The sequence below is a fragment of the Salvelinus sp. IW2-2015 genome, linkage group LG27, assembly GCF_002910315.2.
Source record: "Salvelinus sp. IW2-2015 linkage group LG27, ASM291031v2, whole genome shotgun sequence".
Taxonomy (NCBI): domain Eukaryota; kingdom Metazoa; phylum Chordata; class Actinopteri; order Salmoniformes; family Salmonidae; genus Salvelinus; species Salvelinus sp. IW2-2015.
This window is the reverse complement of record NC_036867.1, coordinates 19,592,835-19,620,173: the sequence shown is the minus strand read 5'-3', so window position 1 is coordinate 19,620,173 and position 27,339 is coordinate 19,592,835. Positions and strand designations below refer to the sequence as shown.

The 27,339-nt window shown below is 41.2% G+C and overlaps 1 protein-coding gene across 1 annotated transcript; it reads left to right on the top strand.

Annotated features, from left to right (window-relative positions):
- The first annotated feature begins 5,419 nt into the window (after nucleotides 1-5,419).
- On the top strand, nucleotides 5,420-25,936 carry dipk1c (divergent protein kinase domain 1C). The gene is made up of 4 exons (XM_023973272.2): nucleotides 5,420-6,211; nucleotides 20,551-21,234; nucleotides 23,852-24,016; nucleotides 25,366-25,936. Exons 1-4 carry the CDS (start codon nucleotides 5,996-5,998, stop codon nucleotides 25,624-25,626), a joined length of 1,326 nt encoding a protein of 441 aa, XP_023829040.1. The 5' UTR covers nucleotides 5,420-5,995; the 3' UTR covers nucleotides 25,627-25,936.
- The last annotated feature ends 1,403 nt before the right edge of the window (nucleotides 25,937-27,339 follow it).

Below are 27,339 nucleotides of genomic sequence, written 5' to 3'. Positions count from 1 at the left end.
TGTCCAAGAGGACACCCAGGTATTTGTATTCCTCTACAATCTCTATATTCTGACCTCTGATAGATGTTTCAGAGGTAAGTGTTGTACACTTCCTGAAGTCTATGCACATCTCTTTGGTCTTGTTGGTATTGAGGACCAAGTGTGATTCCTCACACCACTCTACAAAGTCATCTAGGACCGGGCCATGATGTTCCTCGTCATCATGCAACAGGCTGATCAAGGCAGTGTCATCAGCGAACTTAACGAGGTGTCTGTCAGGATGGGAACTAGTACAACTATTAGTGTACAAGATGTACAGGAGTGGGGACAAAACACATCCCTGAGGAGAGCCTGTGTTGGTATTGAGTATGTCTGACACGTGGGGACCTATTTTGACTCACTGTGAGCGTTGGCTCAGGAAGTCCAACAGCCACAAAACCAGCCCCGCATCTAAGGAGAAGTCCCGAATGAGTCTCTGTGCCAGAATGTAGGGCTGGATTGTGTTGAAGGCAGAAGAAAAGTCAACAAACAGAACCCTAACATGGGATTTGGCACCCTCTGGATGTCTATAGACCATGTTAAGGAGGGTAAGAATGGCATCATCAACTCGTTGATAACAACTTGCATGTTACCATGCAATTTTTGGAAAGAGCAAGATATCAAGATCCTAAATGAAGATGTACTGTATGAATGAATACAGGACCTTCTCATGTTAACCTATCATAGTTACATGTACCTGCGATCAGTAGATGGCGCCGTTATACAGCTTTAAGAAGGTGATACACTGTGCTATTAGAATTCAGTAAAAGTCTATGTATACTTATAGTCTTGGGAAAGTTATAATCAAGTGATCAACTTATTCACCAAGATAGCAAGGGGGTACAAGTTCCCAACAAAGAGACTGAATGGTGTGAAAATACAAATTCATAAACGGTGTGTCACTATGATCAAGCATATTCCATACAAACAACGAATTGCCCTGTCAATACATACATTCCTTTGCATAACTCAAGATAATGTGAAATCCCTCCCATTGTTACACTTGAGTGTAATTAGATATGTATTTTAGTTTTGACTCTTTCTTTCTTTGATTTTATGAGATTTGTACATTTCAAGGTTAGATGTAAATCGGGTATAACCCCATTTAAAGTATATGCTTATCCAGTGATTTGGGAACGGTGTCTGCCCATTAAAATCAACCGGGCATATCTGATGAGTGGCTAGCATTAATGAGTTTGGAGAATACGAGTGTTATTTCATGTGCCAACACTGAGGAGCTACTCAAAGTACACGAGACTGTTTAATTGGCAATCAAAATGACACAATTTCTCACTAAATGTATGAACATACACAGATCTTGGCACGGCTGCCGGTACCTTTTCTGTGAAGTCATTTGAAATTCTGGGCACTTGTGTAACAGGGTTGGTTAGGTTTCGACTTTCCACTGCAGATATCTATTCAATGTTTATGTATTTCGATTGGTTGGTTCGGAATACATAAACATTGAATACATATCTGCAGTGGAAAGTTGAGGCTACCCTTGCGGATAGGGGGAGATCGCGAACGTCAATTCTCCCCAGGATGATGAGTCTATGCAAGTGTGAGGTCACTTTCTAAATTACTGTATTCTATTTTCATTTGAATGTTTACGAGTTCACTATGTACATTTCCTGATGTGTGTGTGTATATATATATATGTGTGTGTGTGTGTGTGTGTGTACACAGTGCCTGTTAGATATTGGGGGCTTCCTGTGCTTTTGTATGTATGATTGCTGCATGTATGATAGTTAGCTAGCATGCTCGAGATGTAACGATCACATTAGCCCCTGCTAATACACATAGTCCAGCGGGTAGGATAAATAATTGTTCCATTTTATGATACAAATATCAAACATTGTTCACTAATACTAAATGCCTTAAGCAACATTTTAAAGATTGGAGGCAATCTGGGAAGAGTGTCGGTCAACCAGGTTAAACATCCAGATTTTCTGTTAGAAGAAAATAGGGTAAAATCATTCCAAACAATATAAAAATGACTTTAATTTAATCTACCCATCAAATAAACTCCACAGATAATATAGACAATCATTCGGATCATAAAGTACTCTCAAGACTTTAATAGGGGTCATATTGAGGTAATTTTGACCATAGTCCAGTGCATAAAAAATGGTGGACTTTCAAGTATTTTTGTAAATAGTGCCATCACAGATTTTGTCCATTACCTCCCTGGTGGCCATTTCCAATATGGCCAGCAACCAGCTGCATTGGGACAAATTGGACTAGATTCATTTGTCAATATGTCCATAAATAATTTGTACATATAACCCAATGATGGCTTAAAATAATTGAGGTTGTCTGGAAAACACTATTTTTTTTAAACTTTTTTTACAAACTTTGTGTTAAGGCTGAAATGTCTTATCATAAAAGTATTTGTTAAAATGGGTTATCTGTCTCTCTGCTGGACATAATACGTTCCTATGTGATTTTACCTAAAGTTATGTGTACAGGCCAGGTTTCCTGTCATTTTTCATAAAATATACACAAAACAGAATATCATAATACATATCATTGCAGTTAGTAGACTTCAGGGAACACACATTTTACTTTTTAGAGTGTGTACTGTACATACATTCCAAACTATTGGAACTAATCGTTTTCACCACTCTTCTACTAAAAGTTTAAATGATACGTATTTTTGGCATTATTGCGTTCTCCAGACCCCAAATATTTTAAGCCATCGTTGGTGTGTATGCAACAATTATTTATGGAGATATGGCCATGTGAATCAAGTCCAATATGGCCCTGTGCAGCTGGGCCATCGCATGGTCATCATATTTCTAATGTTGATCATTGAAAGAATGTAGTCAGCTACATTTCCTAATGTTTTCCTTTAAGTTAATCTGGCATTTTACTGGAAAAAAAGTAGGCTAGCTACAACGAGAAAAGTACAGGAGAAAAGTAGCTACACATCAGTCAGAGCGCTGTCACTTCCCGTTAGTGCATCCAAGTGGAGAAGTGCAACTGAAGCACAACATTTGTCTGATGCCGAGCAGAAATTCCAATAAGAAGTTTACAAAACTCACCAAGATATTTCTATTTGTTTTATCTTTTTTTTTCCTGCGTGAAAAATGCAGAATTCTGTGTTAACGCGACCCCTAAATTTAACTTGCTAGTAATCTAAGTAGCTGAATTAATTTGGTGATGGGGAATCACATTGTGTTAGCTTTTTGCCATGTTTGAGAAGTCAAAGCCCTTTGGATGAGTTATTTGTACAGCTGCCACTCTTGATTTACATGAATTGTTTCTTGGCCGGTCTTCTCCTCCCCCCTCTTGTCCTGAGCAGAGCAGACAGCCCTGTTGCCCTAGCGACTCCAGACTCCACACAGACACAGCATGTACACATTCTGCTCCAGAGCCAGTACTGTTCTTCCTTCAGACAGGCATGCATCAAAATGTTGTTCATTTTCACAAAATTTTGTTAATTTACATAATACCTCTTGTTCACATTCGCTTGTAAATGTCCAAACTCACAAAAAATGACATTCGGTAGCTCCTACCTATATATGTATAACTTTATGAGCTGGATTACCTGTCTGCAATTTGTTTATTTTGTCTGCATTCATTGGCATATTTAGCTAGCAGCCTCCATGGAAATTCCACATTACTTGTGCTAATTTTGTTAGCTTTCTGTTAATAGATGCCCAATTGTCTTTTTTTGCGTTTTTTGGAGCCCCCTTGTGTACTATGCCTGTACTAGAGTATATCCCAGGAAGAGATAAGGACGGTATGACGATATGAAAATCTGGATACCGCCCAACCCTAAACGTTACAAAGTCATTTTGATATTGTTTGGAAGGATTTTATCCTATTTTCATCTAACAGGAATTCTGAATGGCAGCCATTTCATAAAAAAGGCCACCCTGGTTGTCTGACACACTTCCCAGACTGCCTCCATCTTTACAATGTTCCTTAAGGTACACTACATGACCAAAAGTATGTGGAAACCTGCTCGTTGAGCATCTCATTCCAAAATCATGGGCATTAATATGGAGTTGGTCCCCCCTTTGCTGCTATAATAGCCTCCACTCTTCTGGGAAGGCTTTCCACTAGATGTTGGAACATTGCTGCAGGCCAGATGTTAGATGTTGGAAGATGTTGGAAAAACCGCCCCAGACCATTATTCCTCCTCCACCAAACTTTACAGTTGCACTATGCATTGGGGCAGGTAGCAATCTCCTGGCTTCCGCCAAACCCAGATTCGTCCGTCGGACTGAAAGTTGGTGAAGTGTGATTCATCACTCCAGAAAATGTGTTTCCACTGCATTTCACAAAGCTCCTGAAGAACAGTTATTATGCTGAAGTTGCTTCCAGAGGCAGTTTGAAACTCAGTAGTGAGTGTTGCACCCGAGGACAGACGATTTTCGCGGATGACCCATTGTTGCTCCTAGACATTCCCCCTTCACACAACAGCATGTACAGTTGACCGGGGCAGCTCTAGCTGACAAATGGAGTTTTTGGAAAGGTGGCATCCTATGATGGTGCCACGTTGAAAGTCACTGAGCTCTTCAGTAAGGCCATTATATTGCCAATGTTTGTCTATGGAGATTGCATGGCTGCATGCTCGATTTTATACACCTATCAGCAACAGGTGTCACTTATTTGAAGGGGTGTCTGCATACTTTTTTGTGTATATATTGTATCTATTTAGTATTAGTGTACCAAGTTTGACACTTGTATCACAAAGTGGAACGAGCTCTGGTATATTTGGTTCTTAGCCACTGGACTAAAAGTTGTTTCCATGCTACAGATGACTCTACAGCCATCGACAGACTTCTTTCTGTCCTGCACACTTGTTACTCTTGCTCCGAAGATCGCGTTAAAGATTCCCTGAGATAGAGTGAGAGTAAAAGATTCCCTGAGATACAGTGAGAGTAAAGAGAGAATGAACTGGGAGAGGGAGGGAGAATGGAGCAAGTGCGAAAAAATGTCATTTCCAAAATTAGAAAGTTCAAATAGCGTCTCAAACATGATCCTTCAAGTGAACTATTTGTATTTTCCAAGACTGAGAGTAAAAATAAAACCTTCAGACCAAATCAAATGAAATCAGTTCAAGGCGACTGTATTTCACTTGCCGTATTTCATCAACATTTACAAATAGAGCAATTATCAGCGAGAGTAAGGGGACCTGGTCTGTTTCTACGGTTATGCCTGTTATGTGTGGCACAGGAGAAAGCACAAATATAATCATTAGAATTGGCAGCACACTCGACAGACACAGCAGCACAGGGACTACAGTAAGTCTTGTTCCAGCTGCCGTGGTAACGTTAATTAAAGAAAGAGTGTTGTTCAGACGACCCAAAAGGAGGCGCGTCCACAAGAAGGGGGCGGGAGGCAGAGGAAAGGGGGGAAATGTGGGGTGAGCAAGATAAGAGGGACCGATTGAAAGGGAGACGGGGAAAGAAATAAGGGATAGAGGGGTAGAGATCGGACGGGAGAGGGAAACTGCATGGGAGTCTCTCCAATTTGATAGGAAGAGTGTAGAATAGAAGAGCGGACTGGCGGTGCACGCACTAAGCATAACCTCTCGACCAGAGCACTTGACTGCGCTCATTCAAGAAAAACACACGCATACAAAAACAGACACACACACAGAGTAAGGGGCTGGGAGCCGGGAAGGCAACCCAGGACGAGAAAAACCGAATGGGGCAAAACGCGTGAGTTTGAGAACCAACAGAAGTCGCAAGGGGGAGCGGGGGTATTCCAGAGGGGGGGGGCTCCAGACAAGCGCCAGCCAGCCAGCCATGGGAAGCAGAGAGGCGGGAGAGAGAGAGAGGGTAAACCAGAGGAGCGTGTACCCAGCAGGACACAGACCCTCACCAGCAGCCCTGCAGCTTCCCAACACCAGACGGCCACTTATCCCAGAGATGCGAGACAAGCGGGATGAGAGGGGGTCGGCTAGCTAGCTCTCGCTCCTGAGCAGTTTTACCAGGGGTGGGAGGGGGGTTGCAGTCCACAGATGTGGTCGTTGCGGAGGACCATGGGGCCGGGTCCATCACGGGGTGGCTGTTTGCTCAGGTGGCTGGGGTTGAAAATATGCCGCAGGAGCACGCTGGTGTTCGCCCTGCTCTGGTTCGGCACTTGGGTGTTCCTCAATGGCTTGGTGTTTGTGCATCGGACCATCCTCTCCGACTACTGCACGGATGACAAGAGCAAGAGGATACTGCAGAGAGTGGTGAGTAGCCTACGGGGGATGGAGGGCTCACGCTTCTATTTTGATGTTGACACTGAACTTGAGGTTAGTGTGTGTTTGTGTGTGTGTGTGTGTGTGTGTGACAAACATGCCACAAACCACATACTAAGCAAAATAATGTAACAGGTTAAGATAATGTAGACTTGGTCTTGGACAAATACCTTTTTAATTCCACCGACCAACACTCACGCAATTAAGCTGAATTGACTTAACTGAATCACAACTCAATTGAAGAGCATTCCTAAGCAGTATTAGACAATAAACCTCCCTTATTCTTAACCTCCTCTGGGCTACTGCACAGCAAATTAGCCAGTGTTATAAACATTTTATTTAACACGGTGTGTTATATCAACGCTGAAATTGTCAAGACTGAGGACCTATATAGACACCATAACAGTGTTAAATTAACACACTGCTCTGTGTAAAGCCTTATTCAAATAGCTGTTTTAAAACTGAGTTCCTTGCCTTCTGAGTAAATTGTAGATTTACCACCCATGACTGTATTTGTTAGTGAGAGAGACATGGTTGTTGTATTTGGACTTCAGCAAGTGATATCCTAAGTGAACATTTCATCATAATGTTATTTTTTTTATGAACACAATTTAACACTGGTGTGTATGTATATATATATATATATACACAAAAGTTGATTTAAAAACACTGGAAAATTTGCTGTGTGTATGAAGCCTATCATATTTATGCCTTTTAATACAATTGCTCTATGCGCCCAGAGTCCACAAACAATCCCAATGTTTACTTAGGAGACATAATTATCTCTGCACTGCCATGCTCTCTACCAATTACACCGACTAATGTTTCAACCCCAGCATCTTTATGTAGCCCTAGAGGCGTTTCACGGACTATGCATTTCGTGGACTGCAATTCTGTCTGGGATTACTTCTTGGTTCTAAAGTTTTCACATAAATCTCCCTTTGAACCAGTGGATTACACACAGTATTGTGTGTGCGATGAAATGGTGGAAAGGTGCCAAGTTTGCAGCATTTTTCCTGAAGGGAATTCCACTTACAGGGTAGAATTAAAAGATTAAACAAAAGTGACAAACAAACGTGACGAGCAAATATGAGACATGGCTGTAGAAACAGGTGCCTTATAGTAAATCGACACGGTTCTATGACCACAGTTGCTTTTATACAGTTCAGTTGGTAAAAATCCAATAGGATAAATATTTGATTGTCTATGCCTATTTGTGTACAATCTGCCCAATCAGGTATACAGTGCCTTCAGAAAGTATTCACACTGCTTGACTTTTTCCACATTTGTTATGTTACAGCCTAAATTTAAAATGGATTCAATTGAGATTGTGGGTCACTGGCCTACACACAATACCTCATAATGTCAAAGTGAAATTATGTTTTTCGAAATGTTTACAAATGAATTCAAAATGAAAAGCTGAAATGTCTTGAGTCAATAAGTATTCAAGCCCTTTTTTATGAAAAACCAAAATAAGTTCAGGAGTAAAAATGTGCTTAACATGTCACATAATAAGTTGCATGGACTCACTCTGTGTGCAATAATAGCGTTTAACATGATTTTGTAATGACTACCTCAACTCTGTCCCACACATACAATTATCTGTAAGGTCCCTCAGTCGAGCAGTGAATTTCAAACACAGATTCAACCACAAAGACCAGGGAGGTTTTTCCAATGCCTCGCAAAGAAGGGCACCTATTGATAGATGAAAAAGACAGTGGATATCCCTTATCCCCTATCAATACACCCAGTAACTACAAAGATACAGGTGTCCTTCCTAACTCAGTTGCTGGAGAGGAAGGAAACTACTCAGGGATTTCACCATGAGGCCAATGGTGTCTTAAAATAGTTACAGAGTTTAATGGCTGTGATAGGAGAAAACTGAGGATGGATCAACAACATTGTAGTTACTCTACAATACTAACCTAAATGAAAAGAAGGAAGCCTGTATAGAATAAAAATATTCCAAAACATGCATCCTGTTTGCAATAAGGCACTAAAGTAAAACTGCAAAAACTGTGGAAGAAATTAACTTTATGTCCTGAATCAACACAATCTCACACTAAATTCGTACAAATATGTACAAAAGGTATTTCAGCAGATTTTGTGTGTTTTTGTGTGGCTTAATTCGTGTGAAAATAAATGTTTTGGGGGGCAAACTTTTGAAGTTATTAGAGCAATGCATGATGGGCAATGGTGTTCTACACTGCCTTTTTTCGTGTCCCACATTTATTTATATATAAACAAACGTGTTAACAACCCACTATTGTTAATCAACCAGGTTGTCACCGAAATCATTATAATATAATAGTAGCCTTTCATTTTTTATTAATGCCAATACGGTTTTCTATGCTTTGGATACTGGTGCACTTGTAGTCAGAAAGGCTGTTTTTTCGTGTAGGCAACAGTGGCCTACATGATTTTGTTCATAACACATTTAATATTTTGTGGAGCCTGCATTACACTAATTTCTTCATAATGCCTTTAATACAAGGCTCCACTTTTTCGTGTTCATTACACAAAGGTTTTTTTGGGGGGGGGGTATCGATGAAGGTATTTGATTGGGGAATAGGGATACATTTTTATGATGGGAAATTATAATACACACTATTATACACGCACACAAACACTTAAACACATATACACACACTCACTTTGTTTGTACTCATGTTATAGCCAACTCTTGATTTTTGTCTGAATTATTTGTAATAAAATATTTTTATCTAGTTGTCATGTATTCATTATCTTTAACTGGTTAAATGTTTGTAGTTTGCATCTTTCAGTAATGATTAACATGGATAAATAGTCATACATCTCTGCTTGATTTAGCGTTTGATATATTTGGCATTTGTAAACATATTCTGTATTTCCACTGAAGAAAGCAATAAATAATCAACACACGACTGGAAATAAAAGGACACCTGTTATAAAACGAAAATTGCTCTCCGTAAATAAATGGTGAGAAATGCTCAGTCTGAAGCCATTCGGCTATGGGTTTCACAACCTTATAATAATGATACAAGTTATATCAGCTTTAAAAGGGTTTATTTACAAAGTCTGGGGTATAACATGTTGGGCAAAGTGATATAGGAGAGTCTGACATACAACCCCTAACTTGAGTTCAGTCTTCGCCAATGAGAACCAAGAGCGGCCTAGCTTCGTCCTTCATGACTGGGAAAGGCCTAAATTCTAGGCTGTAGAAAATCCTACATCCATCTCTTTAGATGTGTAACCTTTATTTAACTAGGCAAGTCAGTTAAGAACAAATTCTTATTTACGATGACGGCCTACCAGGGAACATTGAGTTAACTGCCTCGTTCAGGGGCAGAACGACAGATTTTTACCTTGTCAGCTCGGGGATTTGATGCAGCAACCTTTCGGTTACTGGCCCAACGCTCTAACCACAAGGCTACCTGCCGCCCCAGATCAGAGCAAGAGGGTTCAACAGTGATTGATATTACTGGTTTCCATCCTTAAAAAGGATAGTTGTGTTTTGCCGCGTAACACACATTATTTGTCTACCCATATGATGTGGATCACTGTCAGGTTATTAGATGTATAAGCTTCAGTAACAAAAGAACATCATGGTTGTAATAACACTGTAAACAGGCTGTTTGTAAATGTGTAGAATGTGTTTGTTTTGGGTCCACACTGGTAAGTTTACTTATGTAAATGAGACAGTCACAGAGGATTTTCTTCTGAATAACTGGTCAGGGTATAGCACTTTCCATTCAGCTTCAGGCAACTTTGGTGTGAGGCTGGATCACACCTGTAGTGACTACCTCTATCCGTCACACCCATTGTTGCTTCTCCATTGTTCACTAGATACATCAATGTAATTACACCCAACGCAATGTTGAAAAACAGAATGTTTTTATACCACATAACTAGACGTGAGCTGGACGGGATCCCAACGCTGCCACCAATGTAGCGGAAGAAAGTGAAAGCTGCAACAGGGACTCTAACCAAGGCTCATACGTGGCAAAGTGAGCTCTAACGGCCGTTGACATGAAAGCCGAGTAGGCGTCTGAGCAGAGGCAGTAGGCCTACAATGCTGGCATATGCCTTGCTACAATAGCCTAAGTATATAACATGATCAACACGACCGCAATAATCATCATGAAACGGCCTTGGAAGTGCCATAAGTGTAAGCCAACATAATTCATTATTTTACATGAATCTGTTTAACTGCATTGATATGGCTTAATTGATCATAGTCCAGACTCGTTATAGTTGCAAAAACCATGCAGTAGCACCAAGGGAATTGAAACCAAACAGATTTTTTTTGCAGGTCTTCTGTGTCCCCACATTAATTGGTTAATTAATTTCCCATCATGAAAATGAATCCCAAATCCCCAATAAATGCAATCCTCATAAAATACGACATCACATTAGTTTCCCAAAGTATTGTAGAAAACAGCATTGGTATTAATAAAACATTCAAAAAACATAAGGCTACTATTTTCTTATAAGTATTTTGTTGATTAACAATACTGAGTTGTTAACATTTTTATATATATAAATAAATGTGGGACACAAAGAAATGCAGTGTAGAACACCATTTCCCAAAATGCACTGCTCCAATAACTTTCAAAAGTCCCCCCCCCCCAAAGAAAAATATTCATATGAATGAAGTCGCACAAAAATGTGTTTTTCCCTACAAAAAGGCATGAAATCTGCTGAAATACTTTTTGTATATATTTGCACGAATTGAGTGTGAGATTGTGTTGCCCGAATACAAAGCCTTATATTTGGGGCATATCCAAAACATAACTGATTACCGGTGGTATATATATATATATATATATATATATATATATATATATATATATATATATATATATATTATGTGGCTTGAGGCGACCACTGAGGATTTTAGCTAAATTGTATATAATGTAACAGTGAAGTGTATTTTTAACTAAGCTACCAGATGAAAACTATCACACTGATACCTTGTGAACCTATTACTACAACCACACACAGTGAAGGCAGTAGGTAACTTTGTGAGCGGACCTTGATGGAAATGCCCAATATCCTGATGATACAGTTGAAGTCGGAAGTTTACATACACTTAGGTTGGAGTCATTAAAACTTGTTTTTCAACCACTCCACAAATGTCTTGTTAACAAACTATAGTTTTGGCAAGTCACTTAGGACATACTTTGTGCGTGACACAAGTAATTTTTCCAACAATTGTTTACAGACAGATTATTTCACTTATAATTCACTGTATCACAATTCCAAATGGGTCAGAAGTTTGCATACACTGAGTTGACTGTGCCTTTAAACAGCTTGGAAAATTCCAGAAAATTATGTAATGGCTTTAGAAGTTTCTGATAGGTTAATTGATATCATTTGAGTCAATTGGAGGTGCACCTGTGGATGTATTTCAAGGCCTGCTTTCAAAATCACTGCCTCTTTGCTTGACATCATGGGAAAATCAAAATAAATCAGCCAAGACCTCAGAAAAAAAGTTGTAGACCCCCACAAGTCGGGTTCATCCTTGGGAGCAATTTCCAAACACCTGAAGGTACCACGTTCATCTGTATAAACATTAGTACACAAGTATAAACACCATGGGATCACACAGCCGTCATACCGCTCAGGAAGGAGACGCGTTCTGTCTCCTAGAGATTAACGTACTTTGGTGCGAAAAGTGCAAATCAATCCCAGAACAACAGCAAATGACCTTGTGAAGATGTGGGAGGAAACAGGTACAAAAGTGTCTATATCCACAGTAAAATGAGTCCTATATTGACATAACCTGAAAGGACACTCAGCAAGGAAGAAGCCACTGCTCAAAACCGCATAAAAAAGCCTGACTACGGTTTGCAACTGCACATGGAGACGAAGATCGTACTTTTTGGAGAAATGTCCTCTGGTCTGATGAAACAAAAATAGAACTGTTTGGCCATAATGACCATCGTTATGTTTGGAGGAAAAAGGGAGAGGCTTGCAAGCCAAAGAACATCATCCCAACCGTGACGCACAGGGGTGGCAGCATCATGTTGTGGGGGTGCTTTGCTGCAGGAGGGACTGGTGCACTTCACAAAATAGACGGCATCATGAGGAGGAAAATTATGTGGATATATTGAAGCAACATCTCAAGACATCAGTCAGGAAGTTAAAGCTTGGTCGAAAATGGGTCATCCAAATGGACAATGACCCCAAGCATACTTCCAAAGTTGTGGAAAAATGGCTTAAGGACAACCAAGTCAAGGTATTAGAGTGGCCGTCACAAAGCCCTGACCTCAATCCTATTGAAAATTTGTGGTCAGAACTGAAAAAGCATGTGCGTGCAAGGATGCCTTACTAACCTGTCTCAGTTACACTAGCTCTGTCAGGAGGAATGGGCCAAAATTGACCCAACTTATTGTGGGAATCTTGCAGAAGGTTTGACCCAAGTTTAAGGCAATGCTACCAAATACTAATTGAGTGTATGAAAACTTCTGACCCACTGGGAATGTGATGAAAGAAATAACATCTGAAATAAATCATTCTCTCTACTATTATTCTGACATTTCACATCATTAAAATAAAGTGGTGATCCTAACTGACCTAAGACAGGCAATTTTTTGTAGGATTAAATGTCAGGAATTGTGAAAAACTGAGTTTAAATGTATTTGGCTAAGGTGTATGTCAACTTCCAACTTCAACTGTATATACAGGGACTAACATTGACCCAATATTGCTATGGTTTCTTGATGTGCAGTTAAGCATATCTACAGCTTGGAACAACTTCCCACATTGGTAAGTGGGCATATACACTCATTTCATCACTTCTCAGCTGGCAATAGGGACTTTGTGGTTTAGATAGCATTACGTAGCTGTGCTTCAAAGCCCGGAGCAGACATGAAAGTGTCTGGATGTGTTCAGGACTATTGTCTATCTGTGAGGCGTTCAGTCAGAATAATCAAAGAACGGTATCATCCTCTGAGGATTTCCTCAGGTACAGTCACATTTGTTTGTCGAGTTGCAATATCAATGAAATCTCTTTTCTCATCCATAATGATAACAGACAAAAGCAAACGAAGGGAAACAAAACAACAACAACAACAAATGTAGACAGAACTGAACTTCAATTTGAATATAACCTAAAAAAAACTAATTGGAATGCGTGTTTACTTCCTTATCTAACCACATAAAGACCCACAACACCACCCCACACCTAGTTGTGCTACTGTATGTAATAGATAGTACTAGAAATATGAAAGTTTACAGGTTCCGATGTTGGATCTTAATTTGATCACCAGGTTTCAAGACAACTTTCCCTGCAATGCAGGACATTTTGAACTTGTAGTGTATTTGAGGTTTAAAAAGGCATCCGCGCTTTGTAATTCCCACCTTGACTTGATTTTCCCTTAAGAAAAACGTATCAACCCTACAAAAATGTCCATTCATTATAATCCACCGAATAATTCAAATTTCCCGTTGCTACAGGATTATTTTACTGCTCTAGCAAACTGGCACAAATTAAGATCCTACATCTATCTGAATGCTAAATTAACAAACTAAATCATAAAGGATCCCATTCAAAAGGCTATGTTGTGAGTCCTCTTTTTAAACAGTGGAGCCATCTTTTCGGAGGTCTTTTGGCAGCCTTTGCCAGTTGAACAAACCCTTTAAGATTTTTACTGCACACCTTAATAGCTTTCTGCTCCAGGGCTTACACTACAGCTTGGCTATTTTATTCTTTATTTATGCATTTAACCAGGCACAGATGGCAATGCCTGGAGGGAGGGAGTGGTGCCAAGGCCACTTCAATGTGAATTCTAATGATGGTTGTGTTTCATAGGATAATTACAGTACGCTACTGTTTTAAAAAGTATACATTATATATTGTGCCATCTGTAAAGTAACTGTAAATATGACATTGTGTTCCTTTTATACCATGCCATTGTGAATAATATGATTGGTTAATAATATTGTGATAATTCCACATTTTGTTGTGTTACAGCCTGAATTTAAAATTGATTATCTTTTGATTTTTCTGTCACTGGCCTACACACAATACCCCATAATGTCAAAGTGGAATCATGTTTTTTGAAAATGTTACTAATTAAAACCTGAAATGTCTTAAGTCAATAAGTATTCAACCTCTTTGTTATAGCAAGCCTAAATAAGTTCAGGATTAAAAATGTGCTGAACAAGTCACATAATAAGTTGCATGGACTCACTCTGTGTGCAATAACAGTGTTTAACATGATTTGTTAATGACTACTTCATCTCTGTACCGCACACATACAATTATCTGTAAGGTCCCTTAGTCGAGCAGTGAATTTCAAACACAGATTCAACCACAAAGACCAGGGAGGTTTTCCAATGCCTCGCAAAGAAGGGTACTTATTGGTAGATGGGTAAAAAAAGAAAAGCAGACATTGAACATCCCTTTGAGCATGGTGAAGTTATTCATTACACTTTGGATGGTGTATCAATATACCCAGTCACTACAAAGATACAGGCGTTCTTCCTACCTCAGTTGCCGGAGAGGAAGGAAACTGGTGACAGTTACAGAGTGTTATGGCTATTATAGGACAAAACTGAGGATGGATCAACAGCATTGCAGTTACTCCACAGTACTAACCTAATTGACAGAGTGAAAAGAAAAATGCATGTACAGATATAAAATATTCTAAAACATGCATCCTGTTTGCAATAAGGCACTAAAGTAATATTGCAAAAAGTGTGTCAAAAAAATGTGTCATTAACTTTTTGTCCTGAATACAAAGTGTTATGTTTGGGGCAAATCCAATACAACACATTACTGAGTACCACTCTCCATATTTTCAAGTATAGTGGTGGCTGTATCATGTCATGGGTATGCTTGTAATCGTTAAGGACTGGGGAGTTTTTCAGGATAAAAAAAAACGTAATTGAGCTAAGCACAGGCAAAATCCTAGAGGAAAACCTGGTTCAGTCTGCTTTACACCAGGCACTGTGTCACGCCTGTTCCTGTTCCTCCCCTCCGGCGTACGACGTCGCCAGAGTACTAACCACCGGTCCTGGGATTCATCATTACACACACATGGCTCTCATCATTATGTGCACCTGTGAATCATTATGGTTCACATCTGGACTCCATTACCTTCATCATTTCCTCCCCTTTATATGTCACTCTCCGAGGTTCACTCACCAGTTGGTATTGTTCTTGTGTATCGGCGTACTGCCTTATGTTAGTGTCGTGTTCTTGGTTTTGTTGTTTTATTAAAACGTTTCACCGCCCCATCACAGTACGTTCCGCCCCATCATTACACACTGGGTGTTGAATTCAATTCTCAGCAAGACAACCTAAAACATAAGACCAAATCTACACTGGAGTTGCTTACCAAGAAGACAGTGAATGTTCCTGAGTGGCTGAGTTACAGTTTCTTAAAAGAATAATGGGCAAATGTTGCACAATCCAGGTGTGTAAAGCTCTTAGAGACTTACCCAGAAAGACTCACAGCTAATCGCTGCCAAAGATGCTTCTACTCAGTATTGACTCAGGGGTGTGAATACTTATGTAAGTGAGATATTTCTATATTTAATTTTCAATAAATTTGCTAAAACTTCAAAAAACATGTCACTTTGTCATTATGGGGTATTTTGTATAGATGGGTGAGCGAAGAAAAATATTTAATCCATTATGAATTCAAGCTGTAACACAACAAAATGTGGAATAAGTCAAGGGCTATTAATGCTTTCTCATATGGAGAAGGGACAGGTCAGAAAAATATAATATTAATATAATGTATGTGGTAACTTTTGTGTTTTTTATTATGTGCTAGTAAACCGGCTGTTTGAGATCAAAAACAATATGACGAGGGCTTGAATCCCACAGCTAAGCGATCAGATCATGCAACACTAGGCTACTGAATAAAGGGGTTTAGTTTCCAGATAAGCAGCAATGAAGTTGTATATAGTGCATACATACGTAATTATGGGATACTAGTACTTCCAGTGAACTGGACTTCTCGATAAAACAGGCCACCCTCTCAGTGCCCTCAAAATGAATGTATTTATTGTTCTTCTTCGTTTAAAATGAATAAACACAATAAAGTCCACCCCACATTCACACTCCACACAATAAGAGCAATTATGGCATGATGATTTACAGTACTGGCTTACATTGGCCGTGAGTGAGTCCAAATAATTATCACATTGTTCCCGCTTAGCAAATCGAGCCAAATGTATATAATCTAGGCTACAATGTATATATTTCAACGATTGTCTGTCGAATAATGGGGAACAAAAGATCTTCTCTGGACGTATTTGAGCATATCTTTGTTTTCAGACACATTTTTCCAGTGAGAGAAATCTTAGTAGAGCTAAGGCCACTGTTGTAGGACATTCCAGACATGCCGACTCTGACCAGTGCTTGGGCCAGACTGCGCTCCGCTCCACGGACCACAGCACACTGGTCCACTGCACTTTTCTTGTGTGAAACTTGTGAACTGTCATGTGAACTGAAGCCACTACAGTTCAGCCATTTACAATAATTGTACAAAATAAGTACGCTTTTAATAACAGGAAACGAACCGTATTTATGACACATGCATTGAACTAATGTAATTCTGAGGGATTAGTTTGTTATTACATAAATGCCAAGGGACATTGCGTTATTTAGCTCCCTTACCCATTAGCTAATAAGATTACAGAATGGTGAGTACTGTAAAACCTATACTGCCACTTCCAGGTAGATTCATAGGTAGATGGCTTCAGTTTTCAGAATAAGAAGTGTGTGTAAACAGGCAGCAGTTTGTGAACTTTGTCTGTTTGATTGAATCCCAGTCATAGAATAGGAATAAAACATAAATGGTGCAATTAAAAGGCAAATATTTTATAATAGAAAAGTGGACGAATCTTTGCAGTGGTGCAGACGTTTTGGTAAACCTTGCTATTGGGCTAAATGAAAAATTAATGTGATTAGCTTTTGTTGGGCCTTTTAAGGTCTATGTATTTGGACTTTAGTATATGGAATGTGCCCCAGAGATGGAGTTTGGGCTTTGCCCAGCCAGCAGCGATTTCCCTGATTCTGATTGATGGCCAATACAATTTAATGCTTTGTTCATTGCCTTTTTGGGGATTTCGAGACATAAAATGTAAAAGGAGGAAAAGTACAGAAAGCAAACACCTGCTGATTATTTGTTGTTGCTGTTTCGACCCTGTAATCATGATGATGTGACTTGGCTGGTTAACCGAAGGTTCATTAATGACTTGGGCTACTTCAAAGTCTGGAGTGTGTTGTTTCCCTGAGCCCACTTATTCACGTCATTAGCTAGAGTTTGAAATGCCAAACAAACATGCTGTGGGCGTCAGCAGGGCTATTTATTGACTTTCACTCTTGTGTTGTATTTTGGCTTCTCTGTACATATCCACATCTGACAATACGACATGTGTAACTATAGCTGAAGCCATTGTTTCTCCACAAAGCAATTATATGTACATTGTAAACTCCAATGCTTACACAAATGCAAGCAAAACCTCATGACAGAGTCCAAACACCACAGTGGGAAAGTTTACATACAAACAGAAGCTAAAAACAGCTGCAGTCTGAAATTACGCAAGTCCCAGGAAATCCAGGGAATTAAAATGGATGTGTGGAACTTGGATGCCTTGCTGAGAAGGAAAAAAGAAAAGAAAATAGACGATCCAGCCTGGGCTAGATGCCTAGGCTGGGATATTATGGCCACGGCACCGGTTAGCCTACACGAGGCCGAGAGATAGCAGGGGTGCATTAGGGGCCTCAAAATAATTGCAGGGTTCTCTGAGTTCAGCCCTCTGGAGATAAGGGGAGGACACTTAGGCCTTTCAGATGGCTGCAATGACCGTCAAACTATGTGATACAGCTCAAGACAGGCCACTTTCATTTGTGTTGTCACCCAGCCTAACAGATAGCAAAGTTGGAGAGTCGGAAAGTCTGCCAATACAACCATAGTATGAGACTCAATATCAGGCACAAGCCAAGCAGAGATGGATGAGAATACTGTTCACTCTTTTTCATTTATTTTGTGAAATATACACTACTGGTCAAAAGTTTTAGAACACCTACTCATTCAAGGGTTTTTCTTTATTTTTTACAATTTCCTCATTGTAATAGTGAAGACATTTAAACTATGAAATAACACATATGGAATCATGTAATAACCAAAAAAGTGTTAAACAAATCAAAATATATTTTACATTTTAGATTCTTCAAATAGCCACCCTTTGCCTTGATGACAGCTTTGCACATGCTTGGCATTCTCTCAACCAGCTTCACCTGGAATGCTTTCCCAACAGTCTTGAAAGAGATCCCACATGCTGATCACTTGTTGGCTGCTTTTCCTTCACTCTGTGGTCCGACTCATCCCAAACCATTTCAATCTGGTTGAGGTCGGGGGATTGTGGAGGCCAGGTCATCTGATGCAGCACTCCATCACTCTCCTTCTTGGTAAAATAGCCCTTACACAGCCTGGAGGTGTGTTGGGTCATTGTCCTTTTGAAAAACAAATGATAGTCCCACTAAGCGCAAACAGATGGGATGGCGTATCGCTGCAGAATCCTGTGGTAGCCATGCTGGTTAAGTGTGCCTTGAATTCTAAATAAGTCAGACAGTGTCACTAGCAAAGCACCCCCGCACCATAATACCTCCTCCATGCTTTATGGTGGAAAATACACATGCGGAGATCATCTGTTCACCCACACCGCGTCTCACAAAGACACGGCGGTTGGAACTAAAATTCTCCAATTTGGCCTTCAGACCAAAGGACAAATTTCTTGGCCCAAGCAAGTCTCTTCTTATTATTGGTGTCCTTTTGTATTGAATTCTTTGCAGCAAAATCGACCATGAAGGCCTGATTCACGCAGTCACCTCAGAACAGTTGATGTTGAGATGTGTCTGTTACTTGAACTCTGTGAAGCATTTGTTTGGGCTGCAATTTCTGAGGCTGGTAACTCTAATGAACTTATCCTCTGCAGCAGAGGTAACTCTGGGTCTTCCATTCCTGTGGCGGTCCTCATGAGAGCCAGTTTCATCATAGCCCTTGATGGTTTTTGCGACTGCACTTGAAGAAACTTTCAAAGTTCTTGAAATGTTCCGTATTGAATGGCCTTCATGTCTTAAAGTAATGATAGACTGTCATTTCTATTTGCTTATTTGCGCTGTTGTTGCCATAATATGGACTTGGTATTTTAACCAGGTGACTTCCTCATGAAGCTGGTTGAGAGAATGCCAAGAGTGTGCAAAGCTGTCATCAAGGCAAAGGGTTGCTATGTGAAGAATCTCAAACATTAAATATATTTAGATTTGTTTAATACTTTTTTGGTTACTACATGATTCCATATGTGTTATTGCATAGTCTTTCTTCTTCTACAATGTAGAAAATAGTAAAAATAAAGAAAGACCCTTGAATGAGTAGGTGTTCTAAAACATTTGACCGGTAATGTACATATGATTATGACACATGGACCAGACTTAACTACAAGTTGTTGTTATGTTAATTATTTTGTAACACATCTGCAATGAACATAAAACAATCACTAAATTGTAATGAAAATAAATAGTCCACAACCACAGTCAATTATTATCAGTGAAGTTACTGTTGAATTACATGTAACTACATGTTATTTGACCAATTAATTCACTTCAATGTGTCACTACATTGTGTGCATGTGAAGTATGACCTATGCTTGTAGGCTTGCAATTTCAATGCAAGCCTGCAAGCCTAGAGAGGAAAGGGCGTGGAAGGACCAATAAACATTTGTGAGGGATGGTGATAAGAGAAACAAAACTATGGCTAACGTGTTAATGCCATGCCACCCAGTCAAGGCTATTAGGCATCTCGCTGAAATCTTGAGAGAATCAAGATGACAGCTGTTTACTTTGGAATGTAGGCAGAGAGGGAGTTTCTATGTAATCCCCCTAGGAACACTAATCATTTCCAACCTCTGGATGTACATCTATGCACTGAGACGTACAACAATCACATAAGCTCGCGAATCGGAGACATAAAAAGCAGGTTAAATAGAGGGCGAAGCTGTAGTGTAGTGGGATGTAATTTAATTCACCATCAACTGAAACATTTTCAGACAAATGTACTCCCTTGTGCAGGATTGTCCATTTTCATTTCAGTAGCTCAACAATACAGTGCCATTCCCTTATTAGGATGAGACGTGGACTACAAATCACATTTTTCAAATCTGCTGTTCACAAATAAACGTTGTTTCCTGCAAAATTGTTGGTGCCTCATCATTTTAGAAAAAAAAGATTTGCAAAAAAACAACAATGTTTTGTGACTCTGCCATGACAACCTTACTATCTACACCAAAAATAATTAGATTTTGTCTGTCTGTGTCTCTGTCTGTCCCAGTGTGAGGAGTACCGCGAGGGCGCCCTGACTGGTGACCTGTGCGAGGACCTGTGCGTGAGCGGCCAGGTGGAGTACAAGCGCTGCCTCTACTACGAGAATGGCAAGAAGGTGATCGAGGCTCGGTGGCGTGGCACTCCCGTGGTGCTCAAGTCCAAGCTGGAGAACTTCTCCTCCTACGAAAGCCTGGGCCTCCTGGAGTACCAGGACCCGGCCGAGGAGCTCTCTCCCCTGGACGTGGTCTTCTACGCCACCCTGGAGATCAGGAACTCCCTGGGGCTGGACATGGGTGGCAACGCCTCGCTGCCACCGCTGTGGGGCCAGAGGATGAGGGAGCGTGGGCGGCCCTACTCGCGGGCAGAGCTGGCATCGCTTTGGTCCCTGCTCCAGCAGGAGGAGTACGTCTTCCTGAGGGTGCTGCAGGACCTCAGCCGCCACGTGGCCAAGGTGCTGGGTTCCTGCGGGCACTTCTACGCTGTTGAGTACTTGTCGGCGGGCCACGCCTGGGACCAGAACATATTCTCTCTGGAGGAGGTATCGGCGGGCCCATGGACGGCGAGGGACATGGTGCACCGCATCGCCCTCAGCTTCCTAGACATGGCGTGGCGCTTCGACAATGACTTCTCGCACCGCCTCCACCTGTGCGACATCAAACCAGAGAACTTTGCCATCCGGAAGGACCTTACGGTGAGCTGACCACTTTTGCACACATACACACACATACGAACACACTCACACACAGAGTACACTCATAGACACACACGCACATGCTTCAAAGCAATAAGTTGCTGACTCTTTCACACAGGAACGCTAAAACAGCATGGAAGGCTCGTTTGGAGAGAAACCTGTCATTAAAACCGTCCCAGAGCGGCTGCTGGGTACCCCTCACAGATCTGAGATCTGCTTCTCTTTAGTGGGGGGAGTTCAGATTCTTTCTGTGTAAACAAGAAAAGGTCAGATTTAGCTCCCTTTTTCATAGTAAAACAGTAATGATCCACACAATACTGCAGCACATTCATCCGCAGAGTGCAAACCGTTTGATGAGAACAACGCGCCATCTGAAGAATGATGAGGCTCCAAGTCGTTTCATTGTTTCCCACAAGGTTAAAAAACAGCCGGTTGTGCCATTTTTCACAATTATATTACGTTGCTTTTTAACATGGAGGAAGCCCATGATCCAGGCAACGCACCGAGGAATAGGATTAGAGATGTATTTAAATATGCTCGTTGGGGACTCCCCCTATGCATTCAACGATATAAGTTTGTCTGAGTTTCACCTGAGTTTCTCTGTTTGAAACCTATGCTGACTCTGACCTATGAAGGACTGAGAGCAAGGTGCATATACACCTCACGTTGCATTTTTGTACCCCAATTGTGCCATCAGTGTGTCAATAATCAGTACAAAACGTGTTTTATTTCTGCTGATGGGTGATTCAAAGCATAGACAGATATCCAAATGAACTCTTTCTGAGTAGCCTAGATGAGACAAGGGGAATAAAAAGCGAACATCATTAACACAAAAGCATAGTGTTACAATAGAGGGTATTACAATTTATTAACAGTCCTCTCTGGTAGGCACCATTTTCATTTGATTTCCATAAAAAATTTAAAAACTTGCCAGGGCCATGAAGAATAAGCTGTTTGAGCAATCAATGAAAAACACATGTATTATCTTTAGAGTGAGTAGATTTATTTCTATTTTCATTCAACTTGGCTTAAGTTGCTGTACACCAATTGCTCATGTTGGCGGCGGCATCCGAAACCGGAGAACATTAGTTTGACGAGGCCCTCGATGAGATAACCATTGTTATAAGGACATCATTTAGTTTGCATAACAGTTAGCATGCCAAAACCCAAATTACCTTTTGAAGTAAAAAAAGGAAACATGCAAGAAAAAAAGAAAGATGGAAGCTTTAATTTGGCTTGTGAATGTTCTGATGTTTTTGTTCTCTGTGTAATTGCGGGTAAGTTTACACTTTATCGACAGCATAGACACTAAAAAGATGACGCTGTTTGAAATTAAATACAATATTCTCGTCCCTATTATGGTTTACATAAACCGTGAGCTCATTTGATAGTGTGGACAAAGACCAGGAGAAAGGAGAGGAGTCCTAAGGAGACTTGTTATTGTCTTTCGGCTGCTGCGTCGTCAAAAAAAAGTATCCTTTCAATCCCTCCTTTCTTTTTATTTCAAAAGTACATGTATATAGCTCCAGGTGATACTTTGTTTTTTACCGTGCAGCTGATCCCTTATTTAGTTTTCTCATGTGATAATAAACAGAGAAAAGGAATTCTCTGTTTTATACTGGGGGGTATATTGAAAGGGTGTATTGTGTAGAGTATATTAAATGTTGGGGGGGGGGTATACAGTATAGGGGCTATATTGTATATTAAAAGTATATTGGGAGTATATATTTGGTTGGCTTGCATCGTTGCGTTAGCAGTGGTAAGTGATACATAGAAAGGATACCAATTACTATCATATCTGTCAGATCTACAGCTCCTTAAAGCGCTATGCTGATTTGGCTGGACATGATGAGTTGAAGAGCAATGTCGAGAATACCATCGCTTATTTTCACCGATCACCAAGGGCTCTATTCAGTCTGTGTCGCTGAAGCATTAGAGATTGCGCTCTAGAAATGTGAAGGTCATTTCCCGATTGAGCCGACATACCGTGAATGCAGTCTCCTTGACCACGAGAACATTGCCTTTAATTGTCAATCACGCTATGAAGCGCGACTTCCCGCGATACGGATTGAATGGAGCCCTTAGGATTCTTTCTACCTTTCAGGATTCGACAGTGACGTGTTTTTTTTGTTGGTGTTCTGAGTGTTTGCTACAAATCAGCTGTAGCTGACATGAAGTGCTGCGGTGGAGTCATTCCTCACGGGCCGTCACTTAAGCAAAGAGGACGATTATAACAAGCCGTACAGATGAAACGGAATCCCAACGCCTTTAAACAACAGCATGTGTGAAAATGTTTTTTTGTTTTTTTTTACTGTATAATTCCATGTCAATGAGATTCAAAATATCTCCCACAGGAATAGTTGCAATGTGGCTTTTCTTGATTTATTCCTTTTACCTAAAAAAAAGAACAAGTGGTGAAGGTATAGGGAGATAGGCGAAAGTAGTGAACGTAAGTGAAGATACTGAAAATAAATGAGGCGAAATAAAATACATTTGATTGATTGATACGGATATTAAACCCGTGCCCTCTGGGGTCAATGTGGGCTCCGAAGTTGGCAGCAATGCAACTCGATCAGACTCCGGGCACTCACTCACCTCTCTCCGTGCTGTTGTGCAGGTGGTGGCTATAGATGTGGACATGGCTTTCTTCGAGCCCAAAATGCGAGACATCCTCGATCAGAACTGCACTAATGACGACGACTGCAACTTCTTCGATTGCGTCTCGAAATGCGACGTGAAGACGAACAAGTGCAGCTCAAAGCGGAGGAATAGCAACCTGCAGGTAAGTGTGATTGCATCGAAATATGGACGTGATTGCATGTTATTTTCAACTCACTCTACATCTCACCATTAAGTCAGTTATTCAATTATTGGGTTGGTTGCTCCTCTGAAGAGCTAAACTGGAGCACTCAACTTTTAATTATTTTTAATTACGAATGTGTAGTTGAGCGCTTCAAGGAATGCTAATTGCTTATGATAACACTATGGAATTTCAGTGCATGATTATAATACAAGAACCAACCCAAGATAGATAAGACCTCAAGAGACTATTTCCCACTTTCGCTGTAAACACAGCAGATGTCAGCTTAAGCAGAAATCACCTTTACGGCCCGGGATTCAATACGATCGTGTTTTTTGTCAGCATTTTAAATGCTATGTTTCCGCGTTTGCGGAGACTACATTCACAGTTGACCTTTCAATGTTGACCTTTCAATGTTGACCTTTCAATGGCACATTGTTCAAATCCCGGCCTAATCCGGCCTAAGACACAATGCAGTACAAAAGTGCAACATGACTGCAAAAGAGACAGGTTGGAATGTCTGAGAAATAGTGGACAAATTAAACTTTTTGGTAAATTAGTGGTGTTTGAATTTGTTGATAAAATGCGGGACATGATTGTTTGGTTGCGGGACGCTGGACAAAAGGCCAAAATGCGGCACGGTCCCACACAATCCGGGACATGTTGTCACCCTTGTCAATACCTAGTCTTTGACATAAAATGCATCCAATTGATAAGTTGAAATACTGTCGTCACTCATACTGCCGGATGCCCTGGAGAAGCGGAGAGCTCCCAGACAATGTCGCATACGTGATGACACCAGGTCCACCTCAAGGCCACAGGTGGCTGCTGCGAATGATACCTTTCCTCCGCTCCTGATCACTTATCGCAACCCTCGCTGACCCCTACCTCTCCATTGTACTGCCTGCCATCCAGGAGACAATGGTGGCTTTGTCTTTAAACGATTGCGGGGGTCAAGGAGACGATTTGTGTCTCGGGGGCTCTCGTCCCCTTCAAACAGGCGTGTAATAAGAATATGACTGATGATGGCCCCGGTGATAATGAAATAAGAACTAAGGAACAGTAGGTTACTCTCACAATGACCAACCCCCCTCCCCTTTTCTCTTGTCCACCCCTCTTTCTTCTCCTCTCTGACTGTCCACTTCTGTCATCCCCCCTTCCCCACTTTCCTTGTGTTTCTGACTGTCCCCTCCTCTTCTCTCTCCTCTCTGTTACCCCCCTTCCTCCTTTACTCTTGGGTCTCTGACTCACCCCCTCTTCTCTCCTCCTTTCTTCGCTCCTCTCTGGACTGTCATCCCCTCTTCTCTCCCCCTCTCTTCTGCTCTGGACAGGTGATCTGTCAGAAGATCTTCAGGCCCTGGTTCTCTCCCACGCTGCTGGGCGCCAAGGCGGGCCTCCCCCTCCAGGTGGACCTCCAGCGGGCGGTGCAGGAGTGCGCCGAGACGCCCTGGGGAGAGGACGAGGAGCGTCCCCAGGCCGTCCAGAAACGCTTGCTGCACCTCCTTACGCGCCTTCTCCACCAAGGGACCTCCTCTGAGCGTGGGGGCGCAGATGGAGAGGGCGTTCACTCCCACACAGCTCTTAACTTCTGAGACATTGCACTGTTCACCCTCACAAGAACTATACACTGAAGAAAACAATCATATTGGCTTCATGAGAGTTATTTAAAGTGTCTAGATGTTTTGTGGTGTGGTTCCTGCGGACTGATACTGGTTGTTGATGTAACAAAAGATGCACTGATGGTGGTAGTACTGACTATGTGTCTTTAGTACCTACAGTAAGCAGACAATGGCAGTTTCTGAGGTAGAACTGCAGAATCTGCCAATAATTGGTGGTCTATCAAGCAAGTGGTTGTTATTTGAGTCATCATTACATTAAATAAATGCAGATACTTTCTTTGAACCCTTTTGTACAGTCGATCTATTACTGTGATCTCATGTTGATCACTAAGGATCTGCCCCTTTTCTTGAATTTCCACCAAAAATGACATACCCAAATCTAACTGCCTGTAGCTTACAACCTCACGCATTAGCCTACGTTAGCTCAACCGTCCCGTGGAATGGACACCGATCCCAAAGAAGTTAATAAAAAGTGACTTCAGTAACAGTCATGCAGTATGACACACATAGCTTTTTAAAAATGTTTCCCAATATCTGTTTGATACCCGCTTGCGATCAACTAGCCAAAATCACAGCTGCCTGTTGTCAGATACGCCTTTTGTTTCAAGTAACATGTCAACACCTTCCAGGCTAATGGACGGGGAGAAGTATAGATCAGAAACAGCGCTTGGTTCCCACCGTCCGGCCCGGTCGCCTGTTCCAATGGGAAATGGCGATGCTGTCGTGCAAGTACTCCCCTTCTCTCTACAGTGGACTTTAGCTTCCAAGAAGATCAGGTTCCCTACGCTCGCCAGCTGGTTCACCACAGGATAGGGGGAGGAAAGAAGACGAAACCCAGGCTTTGGACGGGAAGGGCGGGTGGGATGAGGGGCAAAACCCATCACATCCGCAGGGGGCATCGAGAGTGTGACACGGACCTGGTAATCTGGTAACATCTTACCTGCAAGTGAACTCCGGCCCTATGGGGACCTACAGGGAGAGCCACTGATTTATGTTCAAGTGTCTCAGCTTTCTCTCAAAACACAGACCTCTGCAGCTCCCAGGGTCTCCAAGGTGATACTGAGGGTCTGGTTTGGATCTACTCCTAGGGACTAAGCCAGGGGATGGTGGAGATACTGTAGTGTGAAGGAGAGTGAGAGATGAGTGTACTCTAGGTTCTATGAAGGTCTTCAGCCGGATCACTGTCACATTCGGAGATAAACAGATTCGTTTAGATAGAGTTTTACTGTAAAAGGGAGAGATGGAAAAAGAGAATGAGAGCGCAAGAGACTCTTTCCAGTCCCTACTGTCAACATTCCACTACCTCATCTTCATGGGAAAGAAAAAGCCTAGGGCTTTTATTCCTGGGTTCAAGTGTGCAGCGGAAATCTACTGGCCTCTGTTTTTGTGTGTGCAGACACAGACGTCGTAAAACATTGAGTTTTATAAGATTGGATCATAAAACCGGCGTCATCAGCGGTTGCATCCTGTTCATACTCTAACTCTTCATACAAACATAAGGGAAAGTGTCACTTGATATCCCTGACCAATCATGTTCTGAAGTTTTGTGTTTTCTCTCCCTGAAATCATGTTTAATATCAACCGATCAGTAATTTGATGATCACAATGTCCCAATAACTGTCTGTTTTATATTGGACAAGGCAGATTTCATGAGTTGACGAGATACTATAGCTTGGAATAATTATC

Excerpts from the sequence above, each read along its gene's own strand:
- dipk1c (XM_023973272.2), top strand. The coding sequence starts at position 5,996 with ATGTGGTCGTTGCGGAGGACCATGGGGCCGGGTCCATCACGGGGTGGC. Across the intron at positions 21,235-23,851 it reads CCATCCGGAAGGACCTTACG|GTGGTGGCTATAGATGTGGA; the intron begins GTGAGCTGACCA and ends GCTGTTGTGCAG. Across the intron at positions 24,017-25,365 it reads GGAGGAATAGCAACCTGCAG|GTGATCTGTCAGAAGATCTT; the intron begins GTAAGTGTGATT and ends TGCTCTGGACAG.